This window comes from Chelonia mydas, chromosome 1 (genome assembly GCF_015237465.2).
Source record: "Chelonia mydas isolate rCheMyd1 chromosome 1, rCheMyd1.pri.v2, whole genome shotgun sequence".
NCBI classification, from domain to species: domain Eukaryota; kingdom Metazoa; phylum Chordata; order Testudines; family Cheloniidae; genus Chelonia; species Chelonia mydas.
In genome coordinates this window covers 121,686,875-121,711,272 of record NC_057849.1, presented here as the reverse complement: position 1 = coordinate 121,711,272, position 24,398 = coordinate 121,686,875, and the positions used below count along the sequence as shown (strand labels likewise).

The following is a 24,398-nucleotide window of genomic DNA, read 5'->3' as shown; positions in this document are numbered from 1 at the left end:
TTAAATACCCTTTTGAGTATATGGGTGTCTTAAACCAGGAATAATAGAGTGGTAGTGCAGGATGAACATCTTATTTACTCTCGTCCAAAGTGCAGATATCTTCTGGCATGGAATAGAAATTGGTTAACTTCGCAGTATAGGACAGTGTCTATGGGCTGCCACCCCTTATGACTGAAAAAAGTTTTTGCCACCTCTTTCCTTACTGCGCCATGTGTGCACAGTGGCATAAATGCAAAGAGTACATTCTGGATGTTTACTTTTTTCGAAGAATCTATTTCAGTCTCCAAAAGAAGGAATTAATGGTGTAGAAGACTGTAAATTATAGTGTCTGTTAGGAACCCCATAATCATGGCTGAAGAGTCACTTTCATTGTAAACCTTGTTTTCAGGCACTTATAAGTGAAAAATTTAACCTTTAGGATGAAGTTTCTCATGCTTGTTCTCAGCCATGTAATGAATATTTTGGGAAAATTTTGAGATTGTTTGGCTGCTTTTTAGGATTATCTGAATATGAAAAGATGTCTCGTACTGAAGACATTTTCCGATGCATTATTTTGTGCCCCAAACTCAAACAGCTTCTTAATTTACAATATCCATCAACTGAATCTTAAATGGGGACAAATATATTCTGATGTATGAAAATTTTATTCTGATTACAAAGAATGAAACAAAGTACTAAATATTTGAATTCTGTGCATACACAGTGTGGACGTTCCATTGATTTAACACACCAAGCTGTGGAGTTCCACTTACATGCTTATAAATATCCAGGACTTTGCCACATTGATTTTAGTGATCAAGGTTAAGACTGAGCCTTTATAGACCTTAACTAGGTATCCTTATTTCTGAATTCACAGTCACTGTTTACCTTCTCTTCGAAGGCACCTGAAACTTTACAGCCAGGGACTCATGATAGAGCCTGACAGACATGGTGGACCCATTCAGATTTTACGTTAGCAGTAAATTCAGTCTCTAATTCTCTCACCTCTACCTTAAATTGACATAGCTGGGACCCAGTAACCATGGTGGCATCTAGCTGCCCCCATTCTAAAATTTCTAATATCTGGGATGCACAGAACAACTTGGATGTGAGATCTTGTGATCGTGTGTGCGCGTTTTTGGAAACACATTGAAAAACTAATGCAGTTGTGTTGCTTAATTGTGCCATCTCTTACTTTTTTATAGTGGCAGTGACTAGAATCAGCATTTCTTTATTGCTAGATTTCAGCACTGCTGTCACCCAGCTGTTCTGCCTCTCGAAACAAAATGTTGAGGGGCCACACTTAAAGCACTGCCACCAGCATATTGCACTGATACTTTACAGTGTGAGTGTGTGGGCAGTGATTGTCACTGAGACAGGTGCACATGTACTAGAGTGAGAGCCAGAGAAAAGCCTATAAATAAACAAAACTCTATTCTCTTCTAGAAATTCAAGAGAAAATTCTGAAGTAGGGATCTCACCTCTGCTTAGCTCACTCTATATAAATGGCTGCTGTAATAATCAATTTTCCAGCTTTTAGGACTTCTCACAAGTCCATTTCTGACCTGTAGCGCAATTCACTTGCTGTGAGACTTCTGCTTCTGTCTTCCCTAGCCAGCTTCCATGCTGTCACCTACTTGTGTGCCCCGCCTGCTGGTCTACTGAAGAAACATGATGCTAGTACAAACAATGGTAACAGCATTAAAGTTGGGATTTTTCTGTGAGCAGATTCTCTGGTTGGTATACCGTACTGTGACAGTCTAGCCTACTGGAAACTCACTCCAGGGAGGACAGGTGGAGCCATGGCCTATCCAACAGGGGAGGGCATCTTTAATTACCTTTATGCTGTGGGCTCTGCCAGTGGAGTTCTACCTTGTATTTTAGAATCAAAATGGCAGATTTTGGTCTTTCTCTAGATCCCACTTTTTGTTCCACTGAAAACGGAGGTGTTTTGTGTTTTATCCCACTTAGAAAGTTGTATCTCCCACATGGCTGATTCTGACTAACCTGGTATTCAAAGGGAAGGAGAAGGGTAACTGAGCTCTTTGTACTTTATCTGATCAACAAAGTATATGGTTGGAAGGAATGTGGGGGTGGGGGGCATCTATCTTTTTTTCAGCTCTTCTTTTTCACATTGGCATTCCCAAACTCTGGCTAGCAGACAAATACATTTTGTGAGCAAAAACTTACAGAAGGGATGCTTCTTTGGAGGGACTGAGCTCTGCTGACCAGACAGTCCACCAAGTTGTGCCTGTAAAACTTGTGAAAATCTGGGTCAGTACTCCTATTCAGAGTGTCTGTGTGACAGGTACTGTTCAGTAGTAAGTCCAATAGCAAGTGTGGATTTCAGCCCCAGCCTGGAATAGGCTGCAAAGAAATTAATAGCAATAGTACTATTAAAGCTTTCTTACTGGACTGTGTAATTGCACAGTCCCTCACAGATACCCAACTAAAGTTGTGCAACAATTTAAAATGAGTATTTTTACACACAGATCTAGTCTCTGTTCTGTTACCAGATGGACATAATGTGAAAGGGTGTTAATCAGTGAATTCTGTCTTCTCGGCACCATTTGCCGTGAGCCAATTAATATAAGTGAGAAGCAGTGGATCTGAGGAATTACACTTAAGTTTTTAAGGCTTTTACACACTTGTCAGGGAAAATTGACTCATGTGTTCTATTTTTAATTTGTTTAAAGTAGAAGCTTTACCCTCTCCCACTCCAGCACAGGCACATTTACACAGCTGTGTGGCTAAATCCCATCTAGCCCTTGAAATATCTCTGCTAACATTTATAATGATTAGTGTTGTGTGGAGAACAGAAATTTTGTTTCATGGAAGATTTTGAAATTTTCTTTCATTCCAGTGTAGAAACCTAGAATTTCTAAACTCTTTGTGAAAGAAAATTCTGAAATAAAAATTAATTTGGGATTGATTGAAATGTTTCATTTCAATTTTGACATTATAATGTGATACAAAATTTAAAATTAAAAGTTGTTATTGAAAGGAAAAATTGAAATGTTTTGTCCCAAAAAATGTCAAAATGGGATGTTCTGGCAGTGTGAAAAACTTTTTTTCATTTTTTCTTCTATATTTTGATGAAATCAATACAATTTCACAGTATTTCATTTGAGATGAAGATGAATTCTCTGAGGGAAAATGATTACACCTAACTTTTTCTGACCAGCTGTAATATTAATGTCATTCTATTTTAGGGTTTTCAAGTGGATTCCTGGTATAAAAACCGTATAGGCTGAGGGGTAATCTTTGATCTGTCAGTTGCTGGAAGAATGATCTTGTGATTTGCCACGTAATGCCACTTTAGGGTGTGATCCAAAGCCCATTGAAGGCAATGGAAAGATTCCCACTAACTTCAGTGGGGATTGGATCTCTTTAGTGTCTCTGTATACCAGCTTGTCCTTGCTGTTCCTTGTTGAGGAGGCAACAGACAGAGCAACTGTTCTCAGTAAGTGCTCAAAGTGCTCCTTTCTGTAGGAAGACAGCATCTGTGCAGAATGATGGCATTCAGTGGTAGTTTGGATGACAAATGTGAACCTAAGATACCCCTGGCTCAGAAAATGACTGAGGCATGATAAATGAGGTATTTTTAAACTGGCCATGAGATGCACTGCTTCCTGGGTGCTAGAAACTGGGGGTCATTCAGAAAACTTCTTAGAATTCTCTCAGTTTTGGAGTGGGATGCCCAGTTAAAGCAACGGTGCTGAAACTGATCTTTCTGGATACTGCCAAAATCAGTGGAAATCATTCTCTTGATCTGGATACATTTAGCATTTATCAAGTAGCTATTTGTCATTAATGAAAAAAAGTTGCTTTTGTTTTCTCGCATCTGCTTTGTTTGACTTACCACCTGCTTTCTACCACTGGGTTGCTGTGGCTTCTTCCTCATTAGGCGCACTTTTAATAACATTGTAGCTTCACTATCCTTCCACTATCCACTATGTTTCCAAATCTAATTTCTACCCTTCTGAAGAAGGGAATTTGTTTCTTGTCAAGTACATGTATGTGGTGCATTTGGCAGTCTCTAGCTCTGACCTATCTTATGAGCTTGAGTCCTTTTAACTGATTCAATTCCTAGTATGTCTGGTGTAAATTTTATGAAAAGGGGTACGAAATCTCATAACGTTTGACCTAGAGAGTAAATTTGCCAATACAACAGCCATGGTAACTTCCTTGAGTGTTGCTATATTCAAACCTAAGTTTACCTACACTTATGTGCTACTTAACTTTTGTGGGAAGTAAATCTCTTGAAGGTGCATCACTAGTACACTAATGCCTGCCCACTTCCTTGTGATTCTGGACCCTTCTTTAATTCTTCTTTTTATTCCTTGTCTCTTTCCTAGTTATGAGGCAGAGCTGAATCCTGTAGACCATCAGAAGGCCAATGTCCTAAAATTTCAGATGGAGAAAAGACCTTTCTTTGAAATGCCATCCCATCTGGCTGATGTAGACTTGGATGACTATGATTATGAAGAGGACTTTGAGTGATTCTGATAACACTTGCAGAAGGAAAAGGACAGTCTGCAGCAGGTCTGCTACACATGTATAAAAATTCAGTGGATATGTCTTGACAGAAAGTAAACTTAGTTCTTTGTGCTACTAAATTAATTAGGTTATCATTTAAAGAAAATGAAGTGCATTTGTATGGAATGACAAAACTTTTTTGTATTTATTCAGTAGTTTATAGCTTGTAAAATAGATTAAAATATTTATTTATAGATGTTGCATAATTCCGTAATGGAAGAGTAACCATATTTGAGTTCTTCTGTAAAGTACTCTACTGGTTTTAAGAAATGACTATATAATTCTCTCTAGAGTTGATACATAGTGCACTGACCACCTTCATTCTGTACCTGTGAACCGAAGTCCCTGTGCTAGGATGGGAAATAAGGAGACTGCTTGTGCTCTCATGGCAAAAATCTAGTAACAGTATCATTGGTAAAAAGAATGAGAGTAGCTGTGAGTGACTGATTTGGCTCAGTATTTTTGAGTAGTTTCATTGGACAAGCCGAATACATTAGTGCACAATGTAGCTTCTCCTCTTTCCTTTCCACCCCCTCATTTTATTTGCCCCAACTTTAACTTTGCCCTTTTAAACTTCAAGTCCTTTCATTGATGTCCATTCTCGAATACCGAAGTCTGTTTTAGTGTTCATACTTGACGCCAAAATGGGTATTTTACTCCATGTAGAAGGAACCAATTTTTTTAAACCTTGTATAAATGTTACTTGATCTGTGATGTGCACTAATTTGTGGGCATTCAGTGTTTTTGTTTGTTCCTCCTTTTCAGTGGTTAGCTATTGACACATTCCATAAATATTCAAACAAATAGTGTCACAGCAGCTTGAATTGTCTTCTCACCTGCCTACCTATGGCAAGAGATTGCTTACTAGACAAGTTGACATTTGTTACTCAATTAAATCATAAGGTTGTAGTGCCTTGAAATGTAAGTGAGAATTTAGGTATGGAACGTTTTCAGCAATACTTTACTGCTAAACAGATTTTCATGTAAAATGTACAAAAAGATGTAAGTTATTTTTGTTTGCGGTGTAAATCTGTTTAAAATGTTTAAAGGATCATGTTTGTATTTTCAAATAAAGATTTTCATACATGTAATCTACTTGTACTCACTTATTACAGACAGCAAATGTCTTAGTATTTTAATTTCAAGATGCCTTATAAAAATATTACAGGTTATCTATGTGTGTACACGCTTCTTTAAAGCTTGAATCAGTTTGGCATACTTATTCAGAACTAAAATCTGAAAAAAACCATAGGAGTTTTCCACTACTTGAGGAAGGCAATATGTTTCGAAACTGCAGGAAGGTTGCTGTACAAAATGATCAGGATATTGTGTGATGATCGAAGATACTTCATAACCCAAGTTATATCTCAATGTCACATAATGACAGAATACCCTTTTTGTAACATGAGCTCTGGTGTTGATTTCCAGTACCAGAGTGTAATAAGAGAAAATGCAAGCAGCATTCTAATCACTTAATCAGGATTATAAATAGAACCCAGTCTACAAGTTATTATCTAGTGGAAGTTCACACAAATCTAAGTTCTGCAGTCTTGTAACACTTTGCAGTCACCAACGAAGTCTGACCGTGAAGCCAAATTTCTCAGCAGGGCTCCTACAGACTTAATTTCAAGCTTCATCCTTCATGGTATTCAGGGGGTCATGACGATTTGCCTTGCCATGAGTACGCTGACTTCACAGTGCAAGCTCAGCTACACCTTTGAAACATGAAGGTTGTAGGCTGTTGTGCTCCCCACCACCTGGCTCCCTTATAGAAGCCAACTTGTGAAAGCATTTGTAAACATAGGCATGCTTCTAATGGCCTAGTTCTCCTCACGAGCTGATATTCCTGCGCTTAAAGTGCAGCTCTAGTCTGAAAAATGACAAAGTACAGTAGTATGAGGTTCCTGCGTTAGACCTCTCAGCAGTGGCTTTTTTTATTTTTTTTTAAATGGCCAGTTTGACATAGAGAATCTGTCATTCTGGTCTTCTTTCACTGCCAGTAAGAGAGGTTCTTTGAGTTACTGGCTGTGTGCACACCTAATGTGGAGAACCCATAAGGACATGTGCTCTTGATTAGAGATTTTTCATCAGCAGTGTTCACCATGCTTGCATGCTATACATCCTCAGACAAAGGGTATATGGGGTGAGGCAGATATGCTGCTGCTCCAGTTCCTTCTCAACCACCTGCAGCTTAGCTGTTAGACTCCTTTCTTCAGCTTTTATTTTATAGCACAGGCTTGTGCTTTCAGTGGGGTTCCCCATCCCCCTTTGCAGTCAGTGGTTTTGCTGCGCCAGTCCTCCGTTTGCTTGTGCCCTTTTTTTCCTAAATACGTTATGTCCAAAACTCTGCCAGACCTTCCACGGTTCCTTCTGCCTCAGCGACAAGCATTCCAGCAGTCTCTGCTGCCTTGGAGAGTCTTATGTCCTGTTGAATGGAAGGTGTGCTTTGGCTTCAAGAGTAGATCCAGGACGGGGAGGGAGACAAATTAGTTACTCCTTACAGAGAACTGCTTGAGACCTTCAGGGTGTCATGTGTGTGTCCCCCCAATACATTAGCCTCAAACTCCCAGGCCACTCTCTAGCAACTTCTGCTTGTATTCCAGTGAGCCAAGACTAAAGGCCGGCTTGAAAGTCTCTCCAAAAAAGAAAAAACTTCAATCCCCTGACAGGGAATCTGAAGGAAAGGGAAAACTTGCTCCAGAGGCCCAGGGCGAATTCACGTCCTGGTATGGATACAGCTGAGGCTCCTACCTTCTGGTACAGAGATGTCGGTTCTGAGGAAGAGAGACTTCCAGAGTGCATATGAAGAAGTCTTGGGATAAACAACCTCTGTCAGTACTGTTGTGTCCCATGGATCATCCAAGCACAAGGGCACAGAGAAATCACTTCTGTCCTCAACCAAGCAACCTCTGAGCCGTGGGCATAAGGAGCATACAGGCCAACCATCAATATCATTCCTGCTACTGTTTGATTCACCTCATACTGAGGAACAGTGCTCTGGATCATCAGTACTGACCACTTTCTTCTATCATGAGAATCTGAATATTGGAAAAACATGAATCCCCTCCACTGAGAGGCACAGAGGGATTTTCTGCTGGTATCAACATACCTGCTTCCACTGACACTACAACGACCCCACTCCTGGTGCTGCTGCACCCTCTTCTCTTCCCCCCTCCTCCCCCAAACTCTGCATCCAATACCAATATGGATGCTGGCAACAACTTGACCACTGCTACCCCTAGTTCATCCATTGGATGTGAAATGACACTTCCTCAGATGTTTGTCTGGTATTCCATCACCTTCCCATTCCAGCCTCCCTCCATTTGACATCAAAAGCCCTGTCTTTGGTCCCTGGAAAAGCCAGTTTTCAACCAATATATGCAGGCCTCACCAGAGGGTGGTAGCTCGCTGGAGGCGTTTACAACTTAAGTGATTCACCTTAATCACCCCTGACTGTTCTTTGGCAGAACAGTGGCAACCCTTCCCCACCCCGCACAGTTGTATACAATCACAGTAATACATGATTAATAAGCTTAATACAATGTTGCCCCCAACATACTGTATGTGGTCACAATAGCTGTCACAATGTCCTCCTATCACTAGCCCATGCCATCTGGCAAACACCACCTACCATCTTGCCTACATGGTAAGAGGGCTGATACAAAGTACTACATGCTGGCCAAGAACGCACTTTGCTCCTAACTCAGCCCAAATTCTGTGGTGGTCAATGCCGTTAAGAGAAACAGACATCAGTCCAGATCAGCTCCTCATTGCAAGGATTTCAAGCGCCTGGAATTGTTTGGCTACAACTACCGAGCCATGGCAAAATATGACTACATGAACTATAGCATGTTCTCTTATTTTATTGACCAAATGCCACATGACTCGAAGGACCATTTCCAAGCCCTCATCTTTGCATGTCAGTTGACTATCAAAGCTTCTTTGCAAGTCTCTCGCTGCAGCTGACAGAATATCTCACTCAAGATTTGTGAGAGTCCTATGCTCACGTCCAGCTCAGTTCACCCCACCGCAACCCCAACAACTCATGAATACAGATTGCTCCAGGCTCAGTTTGGAAGCTCACCTCCAGGACTTTCAGTAGGAATATACTACCAACTACCTGCCAAGGATGGTGATAGTGACTGTGAAACGCTCAGGGAGATTAGAGAGTCTATAAAAATAGAAATTTCAGCCCAAATGAGGGATTTCAACTATCCTCATATTGACTGGGTACATATCACCTCAGAAGGGGATGCAGAAATAAAGTTTCTAGACACCATTAATGACTGCTCCTAAAAACAGTCAGTCCTGGAACCCATAAGGAGCAAGGCAATTCTTGCTTTAGGCCTAAGTGGAGCACAGGCCTAAATCAAGAATTGCCTTGCTCCTTATGGGTTCCAGGACTGACTACTCCTAGAAGCAGTCATTAATGGTGTCTAGAAACTTTGAATATAGCTGTACCACTCAAATAGCAACCATAGTAACCCTGGCGGGGGAGGAGGGAAACACCAAAGAAGCCCACCACAGTAGTAGTAGACTTCAGAAATGGGAACTACACAAAAATAAGGAAGCTAGTTAAAAGGAAATTAAAAGGACTAGTCACATGAGTGAGATGCCTGCAAGCTGCATGGAAATGTTTAAAAAACCCCATAATAGAGGCTCAAATTAAATGTATACCCCAAATTAAAAAGACTAGTAAGACCAAAAAATGCTACCCTGGCTAAACAACAGAGTAAAAAATGGTTAAAGGCATCCTTTCTCTCTTTCTCAGTAGGATTTGACTTCCAATTTGAAAAGCATAAACTCTGACAACTCAAGTGTAAAAGTACATTTAGGCAGGCCAAGAGAATTTGAAGAGCAATTAGCAAAAGATTCAAAAGCTAACAGCAAAAACAAATTTTGAGTACATCAGAAGCAGGAAGCCTGCCAAACAATCCGTGGGACTACTGGATGATTGAGGTGCTAAAGGTGTATTCACGGAAGACTAGGCCATTGCAGAGAAGCTCCATGAATTCTTTGCATCAGTCTTAACTGCAGAAGATATGAGACAGATTCCCACAACTGAGGTGTCATTCCTAGGTGACAAACCTGAGGAACTGTCCCAGATTGAGGTGTCAATAGAGGTGGTTTTGGAACAAATGGATAAACTAATTAGTCACAAGGACCAGATGATATTCACCCATTTGAGGGAACTCAAATATGAAATTGCTAAACAAACCGTGGTGTGTAATCTATCACCTAAATCGGTTTCTGTACCAATTGATTGGAGGACAGTTAATGATGACAATTTTTTAAAAAGGCTTCAGAGCTGATTCTGACAATTACAGGATAGTAAACCTAACTTCAGTACCAGGCAAACCAACTGAAACTGTAGTAAACAAAATTATCAGAGACATAGATTAACATGATTTGTTGGGGAAGAGTCAACATGGTTTTTGTAAAGGGAAATCACAGGAATTCTTGAAGAGTGTCAACAAACACGTGGACAAGGGTGATCCAGTGGCTATAGTGTACTTGGACATCCAAAAAGTCTTGGACAAAGTCCCTCACCAAAGGCTCTTAAGCAAAGTAAGCAGTCATGGGATAAGAGGACAGGCCCTCTCATGGATCAGTAACTGGTTAAACGATAGGAAACAAAGGGTAGGAATAAACGGTCATTTTTCAGAATGGGGAGAGGTAAATAGCAGAGTCCCCCTGGGATCTGTATTTGGACCAATGCTATTCAAAATTATTTACGAATGATCTGGAAAAAGGGGTAAACAGTGAAATGGCAAAGTTGCAGATGATACAAAATTACTCAGGATAGTTAAGTGCAAACCGAAGTGCGAAGAGTTACAAAGGAATCTCACAAGATGGGGTGACTGAATTTCATCTGCCTGGTTTTTTGTTTTTTTTTTTGCTCAATGTTGATCAATGCAAAGTAATGCACATTGGAAAACATTATCCCAACTATACATACACAATGGTGGGGTATAAATTAGTGTTACTGCTCAAAGATCTTGAAGTCATTGTGGATAGTTCTCTGAAAACATCTGCTCACTCTCCAATGGCAGTCAAAAAAACAAGAGTCTACGAAAGGGAATAGAAAATGAGAGAAAATATATTATATAGATCCATGGTATGCCCATACCTTTAATACCCATGTGCAGTTCTGATCCCCCGAGATCAAAAAAGATTATTACAAATGGAAAAGGTAAAGGAAAGGGCAACAAAAATGATTGATCTGGCACAGGTTCCACGTGAGGAGAGATTAAAAAGACCAACTATTCATCTTGAAAAAGAGAGAACCTAGGTAGGATATGATAGAGATCTATAAAATCATGAATGGTATGGAGAAAGTAAATTATAGAAGTGTTATTTACCCCTTCGCATACCTCAAACCCCAGAGGTTACCCAATGAAATTAATAGGCAGATGGTTTAAAACAAACTTCTTCACACAAGGCCCAAACTGGGGAACTTGTTGCCAGGGGATGTTATGAAGGCCAAAAGTATAGCTAGGTTCAAAAAAGAATTATGAAAATTCATTGATGCTAGGTCCATCAATGGCTATTACCCAAGTTGGTCAGAGATCTGACCCCATCCTCTGGGTGTCCCTAGGCTTTGACTGCCAGATGCTTGGGATGACAAGGAATGGATCACTTGATGATTGCCCTGTTCTGTTCATTCTCTTTGAAGCATCTAGTATTGGTCACTGTTGGAAGACAGGATATTGGGCTAGATGGACCATTGGTTACACACAATATGGCCATTCTTATGTGCTTATGACTTAGGAGCACAAGGGAAGTGGACTTGCCAGTAGCTGTCACTTCACAGCAATCTCCTTGAGGTCAGGGAAGTTTGTACACATGCCTTCATTTTCTACCCAAGATCAAGGACCACTCAATAAGGGGCATAATGGACAGCAAGGCGAAGCAAGATCCCAATCTTTATGTGCAGAGGTAGTAAAACTTGGGAATTGCGGCATAACCCTCCAAATCAACATCTCAGCAATGTACATACCAGCTCTCCAGAACACCTGAGCAGATGTTTCAGTAAGGATCATGAATGGGAGCTAAGCTTTCAGGAGCTGTTTCACCTGGAGCTCCCCAAAAGATACCCTTACGATGCTATCCAACATGAAATGCTGATGTTTTGTTTGAGGGAAAGTCTCAGACATAACTCGTTGAGAGAGCTTCCCCCATCCTGGCCTCAAGCTCTACTAATATTTATCTTCCAACACTGTTGCTATTCAGGGTCCCTTACAAACTGGAACAGGAGAAAGCAGTAATTATCCTCCTAGCACCAACATGGCTAAGGCAGGTATGGTTCCCATATCTCATTTCTGCAACATGCAGGAGATCAGACTAGATGATCATGATGACCTTAAAGTCTGATTTGCCAGTCTCTGAATCAACACCTTTGCCTTCCTTTGGTGGTAGACCTGCTGACACAAGAATCAGGCACCTTAGCCCACCCATCTCTTCTCACCATCCTTCAAGCCATGGCTCTTGGGTGTAAAACAGGGACTGTTCTATCGTGTGGTGTTGAAAAGCTACCACAAGAAAAACTTACCTGCAGAAGAGGAATAATTTCCAGAAATCATAATAATCTCCTTCTGAGTCTCACCTTTCTTATGTTCTCGACTGGCTGTTGAACTTAAAAACTGCATTTGTCATTAAACTTAAAGTCCATCTTGCTGCCATTACAGCCTTTCACCTACCAGTTGAAGAGTTTTCAGTATTTCTGCATCAAACCACTGCAAGATTAACCAAGGGCTCATCCAACCTTTTTCCTCATGTATGGGAGCCCACTCCACCATGTGAGCTTAACTTACTTCTCGATGGCTTGAGGAAATCTCTCTTTGAATCCATTGGTAGTTGTTCTCTGCAACACTTAGCATTCAAAACCCCATTTCTTGTAGCCATCACTTCAGCCAGGAATTGGGAGCACTTATGCCTGATCCACCATACACATTACTCTACCATGACAAAGTGATTCTACATCTCCATCCTTCCTTCCTACTGTCACAGGGTACAGTCCTCATCGATAGACTGGTGCCTCCTTGTGGTTATCCTGGGGATTAGCTCGGGGCCAACGCCCACATCCACGGTCTGCACACTGGAACTATGTCTCTGCTCCCGCCTATGGCTCTTCTCTCAGCTTCCAAAACTGCAGCATCCGCTTCTCGACTCAGCCCTCCAGGTAGGTCGCCATCTGTGTTTTCCCCTTCTGCAGTGGCAAGTGGGGGCCGGGGGGGACGGACCCAGGACTGCCCACTACTCCAGGCCCCAACCCAGGGACGCTGTAAATAGCTGCCTCCTGCTGCTCCTCTGTAACCTCGGTCAATGCTGCTCTATTTCCCTGGGCCACTTCCCCATGGCCCCAGGACCTTCTTCGCCCTTATCTCAGGGCACACAGCTGCTCAGTCCCAGGAAACAGCCACTGCTCTGTCCAGAGCACTTACTGTTCTCTCAGCACTCCAGGGTCCCGAGCCTCTGTTTGCCAGAAGCTGGGAATGGGCGACAGGGGATTGATCACTTGATGATTACCTGTTCTGTTCATTCCCTCTGGGGCACCTGGCATGGCCACCTGGGCTAGATGGACTTTTGGTCTGACCCAGTATGGCCATTCTTATGTTTTTACTGCAGTCCTTACTCTCTGGACTCCCAGCAGCAACAGACCCTGCTCTGCCTTGTGGTTCTTTTTATGTGGGCCTGCTGGGCCTCGATTGGCTCTTCCTCACAACCCCTCTCCTATTGGCTGCTTCCCACACAGCGTCTACAGGGCTCCATTAACTCCTTCTCTGCCAGTGTGGGGAAGACGACCCATCACTCCTATCTAAAGTGTCATCTAACAAAAACTTTGAATTACCAAGTCTTTATCCCAAACCCATATGTGATGGAAATAAGCCAGTCTCCATACTGTGGATGTGCCTTCTATCTTGACAGGACTAAACCCTTTAGATCCTCCCCTAGAGTCTTTGTTTCCTTTGCAGGAAGAATGAAGGGAGATTTGATTTCCACATAGATTTTCTAACAGGATTCATCTTAACGTGTTACAAAGCTTCTGATAGCCCATCCCAACAGGGGTATAATCCACCTTTCTAGCCCTACTTAAGAACATACCAATTGCAGACATTTGCAAAGCTATCACCTAGTCATTTGCACACCTTTTCCTAGCATTATGCCATCCTACATGCTTCAGAAATGGATACAGCCCCTCATGCAGATGTTCTCCAAATTCTGGTGAATGTCTCAGCATCCACTTCCATGACTGGGGCACTGCTTGGGACTCACCTAACATAGTGCACCCATAAGGACAATAATTTGAAGGAGCAGTTACTTATCTTGAAGAATTCCAGTTTCTGTACAGGTGTTTTGTCCCGGTGGGTGCTCCAATACCCGCCTTCCTTTCCCCTCTGCTTCTGAGTCCTCCTCTATCTGGACTGTGTGGTTGAGAAGGAAATGGATGAGGGCGGGTCCGCACTTCCAATATACTGTCTGGCATACGAGGATGTGCAGGGCACAGGTATGGACCTGTGGGTGCTATTAACTAAAAATCTCCAAGAAGGCACAGCCACAGTGGAACATCCATATGGACAACATATTTTGAACTCCAACTAGAGGACAGGTAAGTAACCTCTCCTCCTACAGACCAAATCCTGCTTTTAATTATATTTGTACAGTCGATCCCCATTCTCTTCAATGAGTCTATACAGATGTAACTGAAGGCAGAATTTGGTTTTAGTTCTAATGATATATGAACCAGAACAGAAGTCAGCATACTGTCCTATAGCTGTCGAAACTTTGCAGGGCTACAATGAACAGAAGGGATAAGAAAATACTGAGTCCACACAATGCAAATCTTTTCAGTAAAGATGCTTTTTAGTTCACCAATTTAATGTGTCTGGACATGTCTTGTACGGGGTGGGCCTAGCCAGGATGCTATTTCTAGCTATAGTGGATTATCTACCTCATCAGCTAGATAATTTGTGGTGAGCTCATGTTTCTAACTGTAACTGAACCTGATCCACCCCAGCTCAGAATGGAAGACTGCCCCAGCACAAAAGGATGTTATGTAAATACTTGCTTTATAGTACTCACATCTGTGTTTTCCTTAGGAAGGTAAATCTGTGTCTTGGGCTGCCATTTTCATGTTTGTGAAAGCAAGTCCAGCATGGACTATGCAATCAGTGAGGTGACTAAACCAAAATGCCTGCCAGATGTAATTATGTGTATAGCGTAGTCTCACCTTTGCTAAAGCATCAATTACAAAAACTCAACTTGTTAACACATGGCCGGAAAAAAAATCTTTTATTTTTCTTTTTGGTTACATCTGTCGCTTGTAAGGTAAAGTAGGATGCTGGGGTTGCTAATGTCTCATTTTCCAGATTTGTTGCAGAAATGGCTAATGGACTGTTCTGCAGCCTGACCTGCTATGTAAACTTAAATATATGCTCTAGAAACAGTGCCCAAAGGGGACAGGCAAAACCACCACCCAGATCTTAGCTCATCTCCATGGCTGTAGTTCTCCTCATACATACCTTGGAATAGCAACTGCTATCTCCTCAACTTACACAGCCTGAGCAGCTGTTTCACTGCTTCATAGGTTTGGCTGGAGGAGCCTTATCATAGCAAATCGTAGCCCACACCTCCTCTAACAATGGGGATTTGGACCCTGAAGGGTTCTACAGCTACATGTGAACTGTCTATCAGAGAAAAATGAAGGCCTGTTGCCCTAGCAGTAAGGTGTGGAAGAAGAGTGTGTGACAGAAGTTAAATGTATAACTCACCCTATACTTGAACTAAGCTATTTGGCTCTATGTAGGGCTAAGCCCTTATGTGCTCTAAGCTGCTCCAGCTGAAGATGGCAGCACCCTGGAAATCCAGTGGCAGATTCAGGTGCATTCAGCATTGGGCAGAGTTTTAAATTTCTATCTTACTGACCTTAAATTTTCCATTTTAAGGTGCTTGTGTTGATTACAGAAGTGTTCTGAGGGAGGGAGAAATAGGAGGTGCAAGCCAGTGGGTTTTGGCAGTTGAGCAGGGGAGAGCGGGGGCTTTTGGCCCTGTTTACTTAATTCTCCACTGCAAACATGCTGCATTTAGAGTATTGTAACTTCAAAAAAGAAACAGGAACCAAGTTTGGTTTTGACACTGTTTATTTTTACAGTTAGCAATCAAACACGGAAAAAAAAAATGTGAAATTACCAAAGCTGGTCAGAAAAACACAGCGCAATTTAGAAAGCACGGGAAAGATGATGAAGGTTCAGGAGCAACTGGATCTCCCAAGCTGCCTTTTAGGGATCAGTTCACCTTTCCAATGAACAGATGAAAAATCTGATAGCATCAGTGACCAAAACAATTTTCAATACTCAATGGAAAAAACATTACTCTTTAAAAGTCTATAGTCTACATTTACACTATATTCTTCGATTGTTGTTTTTCTAGTACAAATCTGAGGAAAAAGCAAATTCCATTGCACATATAAATGTTCTCCTGGCATCTCTTCCCTCTCTCTCTCCCCATTTCATGCATGCCACTCCAGCCCCCATGACTAGTTATCTTGTTCTTCTGGAACAGGAAGGCAGGATACAATCCCTAGGAGTAGGCATGTTGTGTTCCCTCTATAGTAATTGCGCATTCTGCCACTTGCAGATAAAGGGTTTTGGAACTGAACTGGTTGCCTCACATCTCTGAGTTAGTGCCCAGCAGAATGTTGCCCCACCCAAAATTTTGATGAAAATTATTGTCTTACAGGCTCTCCATTTAGTGACTATATTTAAACAAGCCGGATGTCTTATAAAAATTCCCAAGCTAATAAGGAGAAACAGGAAATCAGTGAAGTTCAGTCAGAGTTCCTAACTCCCGTATTACCAGAAGCCTCACAGCAGTCAGGTCAGAAGTAACACTGGAGCGATTTACCAGAGTGGTAATAACTGCTTCCAGTTGCACGGCTAAAGCTGGAGATTTGGCTGGGGTGTCATTTGCTATTTAGCTATTAAGTACCCAGAGATCTTTGTCCAGTTGACTTGGAGGCCAGTACCAGGAAGAGGAGGTACTTCGAGATGTGTGGTCCCTATTTGTATTCCAAATGTGGGCGATGCGCACGTGTGCCACATGCCTGAGCCAGAAAGTTTCCTTAGCAGTGTTCATTGAACCACATGTGTTGTGCATCCCGCGGTGCTCAGAGCCCAGGGTATAATAGGTAATGTGGGTCAACACCTCTCTGTGTCCCTCTTACCACTGAGTAGTCCAGTCTGCAGTAGAAGCGATGGAGAGCAGGTATTGGAATACAAATAGGGACCACATTTCTCAAAGAACCTTCACTTACAGATAAGTAACCACTTCTTCTTTGAGTAATGAGCCCTACATGTATTCCAAAAGTGGGTGTGTAGCAAGCAGTGATCAGTGTGGAGCGGAGTGCGAGAATGAGGTAGGAAGTGCCGTCTGTAGTATGGCATGGCCTACTGCTGCGTCCGCAGCCGCTGCTTGGGCAATGGCGTAGTGGACGTGACTGTGTGGCTGCAGTGCCATGTTGCTGCGCAACAGATGGCTTGCCAGGAAACATCCACGAGGCGGGCCGATGTGGCTGCTTGTAGAGAGTGACTCTGTCTGGTGGCTGCACATTGGATTGTGTGTAGTATTTGCGGATGCACCTGGAGACCCATTTGGAGATTCGTTGCAAAGAGAAGCCTTGGCCCTTGGAGTGATCGGCAATGGCCACAAACAGTTTCAGCAATGTGCGGAAGGAGTGAGTCCTGAACAGATAGAATGTTAGTGCACAGCAGACATTGAGGGAATGCGGACTCTGTCTGCATGGGAGATGAGTGGTTTGGGACAGAAAACAGTTAGGTGGATGGACTGATTGAGGTGGAACTCCAACACTACCTTTGGAGAAATTTAGGATGTAGGCAAAAGGAAACTTTATCCTTGTGGAACACTGTGTAAGGGTGGGTCAACCATCATGGCCACCAGTGCACTGACCTGTCGAGCTGAGATGATGGTAACCAAGAACATCACCTTCATGGAGAGATGGAGCACGTGGCCAGCAGTTCAAAGGGAGGCTTTGTGAGGGCGGAGAGAACAAGATTAAGGTCTCACGGGAGTGTGGGCTTGAATACTGGCTGGAAAGTATTGAGGAGACCCTTCATGCAACCAACTGTGGTTGAGTGTGTAAACACAGAAGCGCCATCTACTGGGAGAAGAAAGACACTAAGCACTGCCAGGTGGACCTGTATAGTGCTGAGGGCAAGGCCTGATGTTTTGAGATTGAGACGGTAGTAAAGGATAAGAGATATGGATATTGCACTCAGTGGGTGGTGAGGTAGGTGGCCCATAAGGTGAAGTGTTTCCATTTAGCTCGGTAGCATACCCTGGTGGATACTCTCCTGCTCTGAGTAAGTATTTGCCACACCAGTGGTGGAGCACCCCCATCCAAATACCAGACTGTGAGGTGAAAAGGGCCCAGACTGGGACAGCAGATTGTCCCGATTTTGTGTGAATAGATCTGGGAGCGTACAAAGGCAGAGTGGTCTGTGGGTGGAGAGGTCCGCAAATGAAAACAGATGGGGCCAGAACGAGGATATGGGTCTTATGGTAGCTCAGTCCTGCTAGACCTTGTGTAGTACTTGCGGGAGGGGGGGAAGGCGTAGCAGCAGTCATCTGACTGGGGGAGGAAAAGAGCGTCACCCTGCAAGCCTTTCCCTAAGGCTTCCCTGGAATAATAAAGGGGCTGCTTGCAGTTCTCATGAGTGGTGAAGAGATCCCAGTAGGGGATGCCCATCGGTGGAAGAGATGTTAGAATGTGCCATCATGTAGCTCCCAGGCATTACTGAGGTAGAGAGTCCTGCTGAGCACGTCGGCCAGGGAATTTTGATTGAACGGGAGGTCGTGTTGAAATGTTACGTGGCGTTTGATGCACCAGTTCCACAGGTTCCAGGTGTACCCCCAATCCACTGGTCTGATGCACCAGTTCCACAGGTGGATGGACTCGGAGCAGAGGGAGGGAGACTTGGTGCTGCCTTGCTTTTTGATGTACACAACTGCTGCAATGTTGTCAGAGAAGAATTGAATGTGACAGGAGCGGTGGAGAGGAAGAAATGCCTGACACACCAAATGGACTGCCCTCAGTTCTAGCATGTTTATATGCATCCTGACCTCTTGAGGCATCCAGACATGCTGGGCTGTGCGATGGTCCAGGTGTGCCCCCAACCCGCAAGGGAGGCATCTGTGGTGATGGTGGCCTCTGGGGTAGGAGGGGTGAAGGGGGTACCGACCATGATCTTGGAAGGGTTGTCTACCAGGCAAGGGAGGCCAGCACTGGGGGACAACGAGTCTGGCCTCCAAGCAGTCCCTGCTGGGACTGTAGATAAAGAGGAGCCACATTTGGAAGCAACACAAGTGCAGATGTGCACATGGTGTCACGGAGGTACAGGCTGCCATATATCCAAAGGAGGGAGAGACAACAGTGAACTATGATACATGGATTGTGGCGTAGGTCTGTAATTATGGCTGTCAGCATTGCAAAGTGGTCTGCCAGAAGGAACGCTCATGCCAGGATGAAGTCAAGCTGCGCGCGAATAAAGTTAATCATCTGCGTAGATATGAGCATTGACTTCTCCTTGTTGACGCAAATACCTAAAAACATCAGGAGAGCGCCAAGGGCTAGGATGGCAGTGATGAGTTCTTGTTGCAATAGCACAACAAGGAGCCAGTCACCCTGATAGGGGTACACAAGTAGCAGAGGCAGTGTATCTGTGCCACAACAACAGTGAGGACCTTTGCGAAGACCCGGCGAGCCGCCGCTATGCAGAAAGGAATGACCCGGAATTTGTAGTGGGGGTGTCCTACACAGAAACAGAGAAATTTCCAGTGGACCAGATGAGTGTCGATATGGAAGTAGGCATCCTTCATGTCGAGCCATGAACAAGGCCCCCTGAGGAGAAGAGGGGATAATCAGTGCCAGCATCACCATGCAGAATTTGGATTTCCTGATAAAGATGTTCAGTAGTCGAAGGTCGAGAATGGGGCAGTGTGTCTGCCCTTTGGGATGAGGAAGTATGGAGAACAGAAGCCTCTTCCCAGATAGGGTGGTGGTATTTGCTCTATGGCTCCCTTCACGAGAAGGACATCTGCTTCTTGCTGGAGAATGCGTTGCTGGGAAGGGTCCCCTGGGGCTGCCCAGGAGGAGGGCTGATGTGGGAAAGAGAGAGAAATTCTATGGCGGCATATCCATTGGGATGATCTTCGGTATCCAACAGTCCATGGTGATCTTGCCCAAATTGTGGGCAAATAGGGCAAGATGGCTCCCAAAGACAACATGAAGCGCCATGGGAAGCACTGGAGAAGGTTTATGGGTCTTGACAGTTTAAAAAAATGGTCACTAGCCTTCTGTAACTGTTATCCTTCAAGATATGTTGCACTTGTCTATTCCACTGTAGATGTACACAGGCCCCGAGCACAGTCGCTGGAAATTTTTCCCTTAGCGGCACCCATGGGGGCAGCTCAAATGTCCTCTCCTGCCATGCACTCATAGCACCAGTATAAAGCACCCAGCTGACCCCACTACCCTTATTTCCTTCTTTCCGGCCAACTCTGATATAAGGAGTAGGAGGGCAGGTCATGGAATGGAGATGTGCAACACATCTCAAACAACAACAGTTATGGATGGTTAGTAACTGTTTCTTCTTAGAGTGATTGCACATGTGCATTCCACTGCAGGTGACTCCCAAGAAGTTACATAGGTGGTGGGGCTGGAACTCATGAACACGATGACTGCAAAACAGCTTGACCAAATTTGGCATCGGCCCTGGACTGTGTTGAGTGATGGCGTAGTGAGACGAGAACGTGTGCACTAAAGACCAAGTTGCTGCTTTGCAAGTGTCCTGAATAGGGATCTGTGCTAGGAATGCCACTGATGATGTTTGCAACCTCTTGGAATGAGCACTCAGGTTAACTGGTGGCGGAACACCCACCTGATCATAACATGTGCGAATGCATGATGTGATCCAGGACAAAATTCTCTGAGCAGAGATAGGGAGACCCTTCATCCTGTCAGTTACTGCTATGAACAGTTGGGTGGATTTACAGAACGGTCTAGTGCTTTCTATGTAGACGCTAGGGCTTGTCTAATGTCCAGTAAGTGAAGACACTGTTCTTCCCTATTTGCACGTGGCTTCAAGTGGGGAAAAAAACTATTACTAATCTTTCTGTAACTGTTGTTCTTCAAGATGTGTTGCACATATCCATTCCAATGTAGGTGTGTGCACAACCTGAACATAACTGCTGGAATTTTTTCCCCAAGTGGTATCCGTTGGGTCAGCTCTAGTGCACTATGGTGCCACACACTCATAGTGCCAGTATAAAGGGCCCTGCCAAACCCTCCCCCCTTCAGTTTCTTCTTGTCGACCGCCTCCAAAAAGAGGGGACGGAGCATTGGTTTTGGAATGAACATGTGCAACTATCTCGAAGAACAACAGTTACGGAAAGGTTAGTAACCATTTTTTCTTCGAGTGCACACACATGTCCATTCCACTGTACACAAGCAGTTGTATGGGAAGTGGGTTCTGAGTTCAAGGACAGGTTGACTGCAAGACTGCATGGCCAAAGCTGGCATCGTCTTTAGTCTGCTGTATGATGGCACAGTACACTGTGAATGTGTGAACTGACGACCAGATTGCTGCCTTGCAGATGTCGTGAATCAGGACTTGTGCTAGGAAAGTAGTGGGGGAAGTTTGAGACCTTGTGGAATGAGCCATTAGATTAGCTCGGGGCAAGATGTTCACAAATTCATAACATGTCCTTAAACAAGAAGAATCCACAATGAGATTCTGTGCAGAGATGAGGAAACCTTTTAATTCTTTCCGCTACTGCGATGAACAGCTGAGTAGATCTGCAGAATGGTTTGTATGTAGAAAGTCACGGCCGGACAAACATCCAACAAGTGGAGGCACTGTTCCTCTCTCTTTGCATGTGGCTTAGGGCAGAAAACCAGCAGAAAGATTGCTTGACTGCAATGGAATTGTGAGATGACTACTGGAAGGAATGATGGGTGTGGTCACAAATAGACTTTGTCCTTCAAAAAAGAACATCTATGGGGACTCCGATGTGAGGGCCCAGATCTCTGAAACTCTTCTGGCCGAAGTGATAGCCAACAGGAAGGCCACTTTCCAGGAAAGGTGTAACAATGAGCACGTTGCTAGCAGTTCAAAGCAGTACTGTAAGCTTTGACAGGACAAAGTTCAGGTCCCAGGGGGGATGGACAAGGGACCTCTCACCTGGAGGTAAACCCTCTCCAAACCTTTGAGAAACCAGATGGAGAATCGCTTCCATTTTTCAAGGTGGGTAGCCCTGGCGGAGGGCTTCTTACTTCCCAGTAGGACCTTGCAGACCTGCTTTGAGCAGGATTCAGCCATGGAGCTTCCAGGCCATCAGATGAAGAAAGCTGAGATTTGGGTGCAGCAGCTGACCATGGTCCCAAGAGATCAGGTCCAGGTGCTGTGGAAGCCGTAGCTATGCCTCCAAGGACATGCCTAAGAGGGTGGTGAACCAATGCGGCCTGGGCCACGCCAGGGCTATGAGAATGACCTGCACTTGGTCTCCACTGATCTTCATCAGAAATTTGGGAATCAGAGGGCTAGGAGGAGATGTGTAGTACAGCTGTCTTGACCATGGAAACAGGAACACATCTGTAAGGGACCCCACACTGTGACCTTACAGGAAGCAGAACTGATGTTGCAGGTGGCAAACAGGTCTATAAGCGGAGTCCCCCACCATTGAAAGATGTCCCTCATGATGTCCAGCATAGGTCCCCAGTGACCTTTAGGCCAAGCATCCAATAGCACCTCTGTGCCTAGGTCCATGGCAGGGTAAGAGTGTCTGGAAGAGTGGTGGGAGTGACTCCTTGGAAGAGAGGAGCATGACCCAATCTCCAACCCAGAAGATGATGAGTCTCTATCTGGTGACCATGGAGGTGCGGTGATCATTAGCTGGCAAAAGCAAATGGGACAAATGCCCAGTTTTTCCTAAAAGGGGCTCAGGGGGTGAGTGGTGGGGCTCGGGTCAGCCCTCTGCGGTGGAGGAGGGCTCGGCCTGGCTCTGTGTGGGGAGGGGGTGTGGCTTGGGTGAGTGGCTCAGGCCAGCTCCACTAAGTGGGGCGGGGCTTGGGCAAGCAGCTCAGACCAGCTTAGGGGGGAGGGGGAGGAGGAGGGTTGAGAATATGGTCCCACCAACACAGCAGGCTCTGGCTTCCAGCCTGGCCAGGGGATGGCTTCAGGGGGAAGAGGAGGCACAGGGGCCATGGCCACAGTTCCAGCGCTGGTAGCCCCCGCTCCCCTTCTATACAGGTTCCGACGCTCCTGTGAGGTTCCGACTCAGGCCATGCAATGATAAGTGGGAGGTGGAGAGCTGTCGACCTACACAACCTGTCATACCTTCACTGCTAAGAAAACCTTCCAGTTCAGACACCTCGCACACATGCGCACCCCCCCCCCATTTGGAATACATGTAGGGACCATCACTCAAAGATGAAAAACAAGTTTTTCAGCTAACCAGATGTCCAGCTTGCACAGAAAATGGCAACATGTTTTTAATCTTTCATTTCTCCCATCTGCTCCTCCTCAACTCCAGGTAAACAAAAACATTCTAAGAAAACATTGTATAGGACGCAAGCCTGCTGTCAGAACTAAAGGTCTGAGCTCACTTGGAGTGATATTTCACTTCACTACTCTGCCCTGACTGACTCAGGAGAGCACCATACTTGATCTTCTACAGAAGAAGGGAGGCACTGCTCTAATGTGAAAGGCTTGAGGCTAGTGTGTGAACTATGAGGGCAGATGCAGCATCTGCCAAATGACTGGATGAAAATGAAACAAAGATGCAGGATTTTGGGGGGTCACACCCATTATCTATACATAGAACTTATGATCCCAATAGCACAGGTTCAGGAACATTCCTGCCACTATTCTCACTGGAAAAGAAACATCAAAAACTGTGAAGAAGATAAAAAACCACTCAAACGCCAAAGCAAATAATCTGTTGAACTCCAGAGGAGAAGTACCTTGTCATGGGGGCTTGGTGTGTCAACCAGGGCCATCCTCGTTTACCCAGTGCAGGGTTGATATACCCCATCACACAGTTGTTGGGATTCCTTTTGAGTCAACAATCACGATCCAGGGGCTCAGGACCTCTGGCGGGGCAGAGAAAACAAACAGTCCGTAGTCCCTGGGATGGGCAAAGCAAACACTCAGTCTGTAGCCCCTGGGGCTCCCGGCCAGGGCAACCAATAACAGTTGGGACTCTGACCCTGTGGGCAGGGCAGAGTGAACAGTCTAAATCAGGAATCCCTGGTAGCAATCCTAGTGGCAACTGCGGGGGATGGGGATAGGGGAACCTGGGCCCACCCTACTCTACCAGGTTCCGACCAGCGCCCTATGAAGCCAGTAAACTCCCTATTAAGGCTTCAAGCCTTGGCTCCTAACACATGCCCTAGGTCACTTCCTACCATAAAGCCCCTCTCAAGCATTTCCTCAGCTGGCAGCAGCTTGGCGTCTCTGTGGTCGGCTGGTCATCCACAGCATAGTCCGGGCCCACGGTCCCAAAAGCCGGGTGAGTAAACAGTTCTTCTGCAGGAGCCTGCAGCAAACATCCTTTCTCCTCCTCCTCCTCCAGCCCAACTGGGCTGGGCTGCCTCCTTAAACCTGTCCACTCCACCTGGACCATGCACAACAGAAGCGAGGAAGGGTGGTCTCCTGGTCCCACAGTGATTGGTCAGCACCTGTTGGCCCAGTGTGTGGTTCATAGTATCACAGAATCATAGAATATCAGGGTTGGAAGGGACTTCAGGAGGTCATCCCCTGCTCAAAGCAGGACCAATCCCCAATTTTTGCCCCAGATCCCTA

General features: G+C 44.6%; 2 protein-coding genes across 21 annotated transcripts in view; one reads left to right on the top strand and one right to left on the bottom strand.

The window, feature by feature from the left end:
• The window catches only part of PPP2R3B (protein phosphatase 2 regulatory subunit B''beta), an 88,931-nt gene extending 83,322 nt beyond the window's left edge, over nucleotides 1-5,609 (top strand). For 6 of the 8 annotated variants that reach the window (XM_037899298.2, XM_037899288.2, XM_037899315.2 and 3 more), the window contains one exon: nucleotides 4,338-5,609. In XM_037899298.2, coding sequence (XP_037755226.1) covers nucleotides 4,338-4,482 — 145 coding nt within the window. In that variant the 3' untranslated portion in view covers nucleotides 4,483-5,609. The remainder of the gene's footprint in view (nucleotides 1-4,337) is intronic. The other 2 variants (XM_037899321.2, XM_043537743.1) reach the window with 1 other exon arrangement.
• LOC102936729 (cohesin subunit SA-2) overlaps nucleotides 1-24,398 on the bottom strand; it is a 159,679-nt gene that overhangs the window by 40,871 nt on the left and 94,410 nt on the right. For 7 of the 13 annotated variants that reach the window (XM_043537724.1, XM_043537723.1, XM_043537728.1 and 4 more), the window contains one exon: nucleotides 15,642-24,143. The exons of 2 other annotated variants lie outside the window; for them this stretch is intronic. In XM_043537724.1, the coding sequence (XP_043393659.1) occupies nucleotides 24,027-24,143 (117 nt within the window). In that variant the 3' untranslated portion in view covers nucleotides 15,642-24,026. Of the gene's footprint in view, nucleotides 1-15,641; nucleotides 24,144-24,398 lie in introns of those variants that run through there. 4 more of the 13 variants (XR_006287816.1, XR_006287817.1, XM_043537733.1 and 1 more) reach the window with 1 other exon arrangement.